Source organism: Brassica napus, chromosome A9 (assembly GCF_020379485.1).
Source record: "Brassica napus cultivar Da-Ae chromosome A9, Da-Ae, whole genome shotgun sequence".
NCBI classification, from domain to species: Eukaryota; Viridiplantae; Streptophyta; class Magnoliopsida; order Brassicales; family Brassicaceae; genus Brassica; species Brassica napus.
This window is the reverse complement of record NC_063442.1, coordinates 13,384,186-13,394,548: the sequence shown is the minus strand read 5'-3', so window position 1 is coordinate 13,394,548 and position 10,363 is coordinate 13,384,186. Positions and strand designations below refer to the sequence as shown.

Below are 10,363 nucleotides of genomic sequence, written 5' to 3'. Positions count from 1 at the left end.
CCTATTTTAAATACAAAAAGACACCAAAATTTATTTTAAGCTTCCCCATTCTCAATTTTTCCATTGACAAAACCTGGTTTAACATTAAGGCCCATTTTTTTAATTTTTTTTTCTTTGAATACCACAAATTTCTTTTGCTTCAGTTTAAGGAAATGCAATACAAAAACCTGAGATTTTTTTTTTAAAAAAGGTCTCTATTTTATGTTCGGCCATTAATTTTTTTAAGACGGTCAATTTTTTTTTGATAAAAATAAATCACACAATTTGATCACAATCTCTTATATAAGTTTATTCACTGACAAAAGAAAACTCGCAACATACATCCATTTCCATCTTGTTCTCGCAGATTCTGCTTTTAGTTGCAGGGATGAGAGTTTCAAAATTAGCCCCTGCAGTTTCTTATATATCGTTTTTAGCCCTATATTTTTCTTTCTACACAGTAGCATCAACTTCTTCAAACTCCTTACAAGATGACTTCATCAATTGTCTCCACCAAAACACAAATGTCGATTTTCCACTGGACAAAACATTCTTCACTCCTGATAGGAACGCCTCGATGTTCATTGAAGTCCTTAACTCGACGGCTCAAAATCAACGATACTTGACCACATCAATGCCTAAACCAGATTTCATATTCAAACCGGTTCATGAGTCTCACGTCCAAGCTTCCATCATATGTTCCAAGAAACTGGGAATTCATCTCCGTGTTAGAAGCGGCGGTCACGATTTTGAAGGCTTGTCCTATGTTTCACATATAGAAACACCGTTTATAATTATTGATCTGTCGAAACTGAGACAGGTCAATGTTGATATTGAAGACAATAGTGTTTGGGTTCAAGCTGGTGCTACAGTCGGTGAGCTTTACTACAGGTAAATCTCGTTTTGTTTTAAACACAAATTTATTTATGTTTTTTTTGTTACTGAATTTATTTATGTGTTTGCGTTTATATATTATGAAAATTTGCTAGAAAATATTATATTCCTGAATTACCGAAAAAGGTTTATCTACTATTTGTCTTACTCAAAACTTTGGATTATTGATTATTGGTTAATAATATCATCAAAATCTTGTACACCTAATTTTTTTTTAGACGCGTAGCTAAAATCATGTTCTATTTCGATATTACATTGATAAACTAAAGGTTTGATTTCAGATCTGAATTTAATAAAAAAACTAGAAAATAAAGTAAAAAATATATAAACTAAAACATAGGTTGAATTATGTTAATTTAACGTTTTTTTGAACGAGTTATTTTAACGTTTTCTAAATACTTAAAACTCTTATGTTTTGACTTCACAATATGCAATGACAAAACGCAACCAAACAATCACACACAAGAGTAAACAATATTTGACTATAGAATCTTTGGCTTGTTAACTGTAGAATTTCAGAGAAGAGCAAGATTCATGGATGCCCTGCAGGTATATACCCGAACTTAGGCATTGGTGGGCATATAACAGGCGGTGCATACGGTTCCTTGATGAGAAAGTATGGTCTTGCTGCTGAAAATGTTCTAGACGCAAAGATAGTTGATGCTAACGGCAAGTTACTAGACAGAACCACGATGGGAGAGGATATGTTTTGGGCGATTAGAGGAGGCGCAGGAGGGAGTTTCGGGATAATTTTGTCATGGAAGATCAAGCTTGTTCTTGTTCCTCAAACCCTAACTGTCTTCACGGTCACCAAAACACTAGACCAAGACGCAGGATTCAAGATTCTTTCAAAGTGGCAACAAGTTGCGGACAAGCTCGTTGAAGAGCTCTTCTTACGCGTGTTCTTCACCATAGCTGGAAACAATGAAAACAGAACTGTGGCCATGTCATACATAGGTCAGTTTCTTGGCGAGAAAGGCAACTTGATGGAGGTAATGAGCAAGGGTTTTCCAGAACTAGGGCTAACTCTGGAGGATTGTATAGAAATGAACTGGATTGAATCCATCATGTACAGCTCTGGATTCTCAACTACCACTCCTCCTCCTCCTGAGGTTTTGCTTCAAGCAAAGTCACCTCTTGGAGAAGTTTACTTCAAAGCCAAATCAGACTTCGCTAAAGAACCGATTCCTGTTTTAGGTCTTAAAGGGATGATCAAGAAGATTCTTGAAGAAGAAGCTGCAGTAATGATATGGACTCCATACGGTGGAATGATGGATAAAATCCCTGAATCTGAGATCCCGTTTCCGCATAGAAGCGGAACCAGCTTCATGATTCTGTACTATAGGAGCTGGTCAGACACCGAGAACAGACCAGACATGCGTATCAAATGGATCAGAGAATTGTACAGTTACATGACGCCTTATGTCTCAAGTAACCCAAGACAAGCATATGTGAACTACAGAGATCTAGACCTGGGACAGAACAGCAACAACTCAAAGACAAGCCTCAAACAAGCTCAAGTCTGGGGAGCAAAGTACTTCAAAGACAATTTCAACAGATTGGTGAAGATTAAAACAAAATCTGATCCAGAGAACTTGTTTAGACACGAACAAAGCATCCCCCTTCTTTGCTGAAGCTGATGATATATAATACTATTTAAATAAGTATCATTATACAATGAACTCAATAAATGGAACAATGCTTCTTCTTTCTTCTTTTATTTCAGACGATCTTGAATAATCCCATATCCCATATACCATCTATACTATCATTTACCAATTGATTTTTCGCAACAAAAATCTCACAATAAGAGTTAGACTGGCAAAATATGATGTTACCTTTAATAAATAATTAAATTTTGTTTATATGATTAACCATTAAAACATGAGTTAATTATTATTAAAAAATTCAAAAAGAAAGAAAACTGGTTTTTGACAAAAACAATTCATGTATATTGTATTATTATCCAAACTAATATTATTTTAAAATAGATAAATTTCTAAACATATATTTATCAAGTTAAAATTGAATTCCGAATTAAAAAACATTAAATAGTCTTGATAATTATAAGCTTATATATTAGCTATGTTTTGATAAACATATTTGATGATCTTGATAATTAATTTAAAAAATTAAAATTTAGAAATAATGAACACAGTCAAAATTGTATATAAAGAGATTTTTACAATATTTACACAACATCATTGTTTCTAAGTTTTTATAAAATAAATATATATGTTTTAGTGAAAGACTGCATCATATATAAATAGTTTTATGTTAAATTTGTTATTGGTTTTGTAAATGAATGACAATAAATTATATTGCTAGTCTTTAAATTAATAATATAATAATTAATAAATATTAGTAAGATAATTAAGTCTGCATGACGGCCAAAACTAGGGGTGGACGTTTGGGTACCCATTCGGGTTCGGATCGGGTATTTCGGATATTTGGATATTTTGGTATAGAACTATAAAACCCGTTCGGGTATTTTCTAACTTCGGATCGGGTTCGGAGATTTTAACTTCGGCTTCGGGTAATTTCGGATGTATCCTAACTCGAGACATAACTTTTTTTTTTTGAAATGAATGTTCTGTTATGTCTTCAAATCATTCCACATAATAAATATAGTCTAAAAACACTTGAAATGGGAACAAAACAACAATAATCCGTCTAAAAACATTGTGAAAACATCAATAAAGTTCCTAAATTAAGCAAACAAACCGAAACAAGCTAAAAGAGTTTCTACTTCCAAACATAGCTAATAAATTAAATGATTAATAGATTTGAATATAAATTTTAAAACTAAAAAAACACTAATTTGGTTATTGTTTTGAAATTTTTGATACAATTTTCGTTAATGCACAAAACAAGAATCTTGAAAAGTTTTTCAAGTGAGTAATAATCCATAATTATATTTATATTATCTGATCTTAAGCTATGTGTAGCATTAATATAAATATTTGGAGTAAAATGAGAGAAGTAAACTAAAAAAATAAGGTTAATTATACGTATGTTCGGTTATCTTCAAATATACATCCGGGTTCGGATATTACCCGTTCGGGTTCGGATATCCAAACTCTCCCAACTCAATACCCGTTCGGATATTTTGCTACTTCAGTTCGGATTTCGGTTTGGATTTTTCGGGTCGGATTCGGGTGCGGTTTCGGGTATCGGATAAAGTGCCCAGGCCTAGCCAAAACATTAGTGTATACATTATTTAAAAAGTGATTTGGACATATGTCACACCATATTTATTTTTACTAAATAAGACGACGTAAAAGAATTATGAAATGGCAACACTTGATGATGACATTTATAATTTCCTTTTATAAGTGTTTATTTATTTGGCAAGATTTTTTATATAAGGTAACAACAAAAAACTTATATATCAACCATTAGTGTCAATTTATTTAAGAAGATTTATTTTTGTCAAAATTTTTAAAATATAGTAATAATTGATTTTTATATGTGTTTCTAATATTTTACATATATATATATATATATATATATTATCAAAATTATTTGTAAGTATTTTCTACAAATATAATATTAAAACAATACTAATCAAATATTTTTCTTGTTGATATATAATTGACTAGAATTTTATTTAAATTTATCGGTTCATTAAGTAAATTAACATATTTATTTTTACCAATTTAACATATTTAACTAAAACAAATAACTGAAATTTATTAATATATATATATATATATATTTTTAAATATAAATTTTCAAACTAGGAGATAAAATACATATTTAAATAAATAGTAATTCTCCTATATATAACATAATATTCTTATTAGATATAACTTAAATTCTATCAAGGTTTAAATATAATAATAATAATTAAACCAAACTAAATCAAAAGATACAAGACTACATATAACTAAATTTACTATTTTATTTTTCCACATCTATAAAATTTAAATTAAAAATAATAATATTCAAACATAAATCAAATATTCTTTTTAAATTAAAATAAATTATAATTAAATTATAAGTTCTGCACATGGCGCAAGAAAACTCCTAGTAGCTATGATATAAACAATGAAGGATGTCAAACTAAGTCACACATCAGAAGTTTAGACAAATAATGAGAGATGTCAAACTATCACACATCAGAAGTCTAAACAATGAGAGCTGTCAAACTAAGTCACACATCAAAAGTTTATAATTAAATATTTGTATATAATAAGTAATCCAACTGATTAGTATGATGCCTTTTGCGAAAGAAATCCAAAAGTAAATCCATGTGGGCTTGTTTCTTAGGTCTAAAATAGACAATATCATACTAATCGACCAATAAAAAGTTGGACATGGACTCAATAAACCTCATCAATTGGTATCAAAGCGAGATGACAAAATCTGTAAGAAGACAAAAATCCTTCGAGTAGTAATAGGAGGTATGTAGCAGAGATCCTGGAAGTTCCGTTGTGAGAGGATGCCAAGATGATTCATTGGAGGAAATGACAAAAGATGAGAGTGTTCTTGGCTTGAGGAGAAAAATGAGAGATGTCAATTCAAATCACATTGAAATTTTAGACATAATATCTAATATATAATAAGAAATCCAACTATGATTAGTATGACATATTTCGGAAAGGAAACCCAAAAGTAAATTTATGTGAATATATGCCCAAAATAGATAATGTTATATTAATCGAACAATAAAAAGTTTGACATGGGCCGAATATAACCCAACAAACAACATGGATGTACCTTAAATTCAAACTCTCAGCCCAACTTGATCTCAGGCCAACTTTTATATTTTCCTATTCGGAGGATTGTTGTTATCCTCGAACAAGTTGTTATATAGGATTTAAACTAATAACGATTCTTGGTGCGACATAATAAATATATTGAAGCATGAAGATGTGGAACGTTCAGAGAACTCAATTCAAGTCCTACATCGGAAGTTGAAAAAAGAAGTGTCTAATATATATAAAAATATCTAATTTTAATTAATACAAGTTTTTTTGAAAATAAATCCAAAAGTAAATTTATGTGTACTTGTCTTTTAGGTACAAAGTAGACAATATCGCACTAAACGAACTATAAAGTGTTAGACATGAACTAAATAAATTCCAACAATTGGTATTAGAGCGGAATGACAAAAATCTGTAAGAAGACTAAAATACTTTTCGAGTAGGAATAGAATCTTTTAAGATGAAAAAGAGGTATATGGCAGAAACTAGTCAGAAGATCATAGAAGTTTAGTTGCAGGAAGAACATCTTCAAAGTAACCTTGCGATTAGGTGCTAGATGTCAAAGACGTGACAAGATAGGTGCCAAAGAATTTTGCTGAAGGAAAGGACACAAAATGAGTGTGGTCCTTAATTTGAATAGGAGAATGAGATATGTTAATTTAAGTTTCACATCGGAAGTATAGAAAAGAAGTATCTAATATATAAAGAGATCTTTAACTTTAATTAGTACGAAACTTTTTGGGAATAAATCTAAAAATAAATCCATGCGGATTTATCTCTTAGACCAAAGTGGATAATGTCTTATTAAAACGAACATTAAAAATTGGACATGAACTAAATAAATTCCAACAAACGTACGTACGTATAGACAACTTTAATAGATAATGCATTCAAAGACTATATTTTCATATGACATTTAGTAAACGAGTTTGACGTAAACCTTTAAACACGTTTTACATTTGATAAACGATTATCACCAACTCATATATGATAAACGAGTTTGACGTAAATCACTATCGTACTACCGTACTTTCGCATTAGCATAAATATCAGATCATTATAGTTTGTTATATAAATGTTTACTCTTTAGGGAAGTCAGAACACAGTTTACCCGGAGTTTCTAATGTTTCTGCGAAGGTTATAAATAGTTAACCCGGAGACGGTGTGTATTGGATAAACTGTAGCTGTACTCTAGATGGCCTCTTTTCAGATGAAATCAAAGCTTCGTTATTACCAAACCGTTTGTACATGATCAAGAGAGGATCAATTTGTGCAATGATTAAAGAACATAACTGTAACGTCCCAACCATCCATGATTAATGGTGTTGACATGAAGAGAATAAAGAGCAAGAGTAAAGATATGAAGAACATGATTGATCATGGACAGGAGATCATGGACAGGAGATCATGGACAGAAAATTATGGACAGAAAATCATGGACAGGAAATCATGGGCAGGAAAACTGAAGCAAGGAAATGTGTGAGACTGATTTAAATATCTTGCCTGAAGTCTTGGACGTATTTAAACAAGTGGAGGCAACTGGATAGAGCTGTTGGAGTGTGAAAACAAGCCAAAGTCACATGATATGCTAAGGAAGGAAGAGAGAAGAGAGTTGTCACTATCCGAAAGTGACTTTCCCAAATCTGGTCTTCATTAGTTTATTCATCGCCATTTGTTTATTCATTCTCATTGTCTTATTCTCCTTGCTAGATCTATTTATGTAACTATTATAGACACTAAATCAATCTAAGGAAAAATGTTCCTCAAATATTCTTGTTTCTCTCTCTTGGATTTCCTCACATATCTCTCTTAGTTCTTCACCAAAATCTCTCAAATAATTGTCATAAACTCTCACTAATTCTCATAAATTTTCATGGTATCAGAGCAACAAGCTCTTGAAACCTAAATCTCTTCCGCAAATTACTCTGGTTTTATTTCTCTTTTTCTCTTTAAAATCTCTTATCATTCACACCAGTCTCTCTCCTCTGTTCTTGAACTGTTCTTGAATTTTTCCAGTTCTGTTCTTGTGATTCTTGATGGATCTAGGAGAAAACTCAAGAATGGTGGTGATTCCAGTTACTCTTAAAGGAGCTAACTATCTACATTGGGCAAGGCTTGCTAAGACAGCTCTTGGAGGCAGAGGGCTTTGGGAGATTGTTGAAGAAGGCAGACCACAAAAGAATACTATCCTAGGAGAGGATGGCAAAGAGGTTGTTTTTGCTGATGCTGGCGTCAAGAAGAAATGTCAAGAGGACCAGTTGGTGTTGTCCATTCTTCAGCACAGTCTTGACCCCTCACTTCAGGAAGGTTACTCCTATTGTGAAACTTCCAAAGAACTGTGGGATACACTTCAGAAGGTGTATGGAAACAATTCCAACATCAGTAGATTCTTTGAAGTCAAGAGGGCTATCAATACTCTTAGTCAAGAGGACAGTGATTTTCATAAACATTTTGGGAAGTTCAGATCCTTGTGGGCTGAACTTGAGATGCTCAGGCCAGCAACTATTGATCATGATGTGCTTAATCAAAGGAGAGAGCAAGACAAGCTATTTGCTTTGCTGCTTACCCTCCATCCAAGCTATGGTGATCTCATCAAGCACATCCTAAGGAATAAGGAGCTACCTTCTCTAGATGAGGTATGCTCTGAGATTCACAAGGAGCAAGGCTCAGTTGGTCTCTTTGGAGGAGGAAAGAAAGATCTGGTGCTTGCAAACCAAGCTGATAGAGCAGCAAACGAAAGCTCTTACAAAGCTGAAGACAAGAAGGTGTGGATTTGTGATCATTGCAAGAAGAAAGGCCATGGAAAGGACAAGTGCTAGATACTCCATCCCCATCTCAAGGCACAAAAGTGCAGGACAGGTTACAATGATGCCAAAGCAAACTTCTCTGGTGATATTGGTGAGCCATCTATACAAGGCAGCATGCGCCAGACCAATGAAGCTTGTGAGAACAAAGGGGGAGCTTCCAGGAGTGGCTCAGCCTTAAGGAACACTCAAGATGAGACCATCAGGAGATCTGATATTGAGACTCTCATCAAACTCCTTAAGGATAACTCTGGTAACTTACTTGGTACCTCTTTACATGCCACTGCTTGTGGAACTTCCTTGAATGCGATAACTAAATTTAATTTGGCAAAACCTTTAGTTATAGATTCAGGAGCTAGTCACCACATGATTAGTGATTTAAAATTGATTAAAAACATTGTCCCTGCCTTAGGAAATGTTACAATAGCTAATGGTGAAAGAGTACCAATTAAAGGAGTAGGTGATCTTAGGTTGTTTAACAAAGATTCTAAAGCTTTCTATATGCCTAGCTTCACCTCAAACTTGTTATCAGTTAAAAGAGCTACTAATGACTTGAATTGCAGTGTTACTTTCACTCCTAATGATGTCTACTTTCAGGATATTGAAACTAGTAGGTTGCTTGGCAAAGGTGTCACCAAGGGAGACTTGTACTTGCTTGAAAATACTAACCTTGCTACCGATTTATCCCATGCTTTAAATTATATTTCTGATTTTCCTAAAGATGTATTGTGGCATGCTAGATTAGGACATCCTCAATCTAGAGCTTTAAGCATCATGTTGCCTAGTATTTCCTTTAAGAGTGATTGTGAGGCTTGTATCTTAGGCAAACATTGCAAATCTGTTTTCTCTAGATCAAATACTATTTATGAAAATTGCTTTGACCTGATTCACTCTGATGTATGGACTGCCCCATGTTTATCTAGAGAGCATCATAAGTATTTTGTGACTTTTATAGATGAAAAATCAAAATATACTTGGATCACACTTATGCAATCTAAAGATAGGGTCTTCGAAGCTTTCATAAATTTTCAAAATTATGTATCTAACCATTTCAATGCCAAGATAAAAATTTTGAGATCAGATAATGGAGGAGAATACACAAGCAATGCTTTTAAACAACACTTGGCCAAATATGGGATGATCCATCAAACTAGCTGTCCATACACCCCACAAGAAAATGGAGTAGCTGAGAGGAAAAATAGACATCTCATGGAGGTTGCAAGGAGCATGATGTTCCATACAAGCATGCCCAAAAGCTATTGGGGAGATGCTGTCCTTACTGCCTGCTACTTGATCAATAGGATACCTACCAGGATCCTTCAAGATCAATCTCCATATCAGGTACTGAACAAAACTAAACCATCCATAGAGCATATGCGTGTGTTTGGGTGCTTGTGATTTGTCTTGATTCCAGGAGAACAAAGAGATAAGCTGGCGCATAGAAGCACCAGGGTAGTGTTTATTGGATATTCTCCTCACCAAAAGGGCTACAAATGCTTTGTTCCAGAGACTAGGAGAGTCTTGATATCAAGGGATGTGAAGTTTGTAGAATCTAGAGGCTATTATGATGGAAAGAGTTGGGATGAGCTCAAAGATCTTTCTCAATCAGCTTCAGATAGAGCAAACAACCTTAGGAGAGTAATGGAGAGCCTGGGAATCAGTATGCCTTCTCTACCAAGGGTGGAACCTATCCCTGAAAATGTACCATCTACTGCAACTGATAGTGTTCAGAACACTCATCCTGATCATGAGGGTGGCAGTAGAAATGTTGAGCAGTCTACGCAAACTCAACCTGAAGAGAACTCAGTAGCTCATGATCAAGATGAGATGGCATCAGAATCAGATGCCGAGACTCAAGTAGAGGTGCCAAGTGAAGGAAATGAAGCAGAACCTCAGCAGTTACGACCTTTGAGAAGGAGTACAAGGATCAGGAAACCTTCACACTGGATCAACACAAGAGTTTACTTCAATGCTGAA

General features: G+C 33.7%; 1 protein-coding gene across 1 annotated transcript; it reads left to right on the top strand.

The window, feature by feature from the left end:
* The first annotated feature begins 314 nt into the window (after positions 1-314).
* Positions 315-2,584, top strand: LOC125577917 (berberine bridge enzyme-like 25). Its single transcript, XM_048740044.1, has 2 exons — positions 315-870; positions 1,385-2,584. The coding sequence occupies exons 1-2, from the start codon at positions 368-370 to the stop codon at positions 2,505-2,507; spliced, it is 1,626 nt and encodes a 541-aa protein (XP_048596001.1). The 5' UTR covers positions 315-367; the 3' UTR covers positions 2,508-2,584.
* The last annotated feature ends 7,779 nt before the right edge of the window (positions 2,585-10,363 follow it).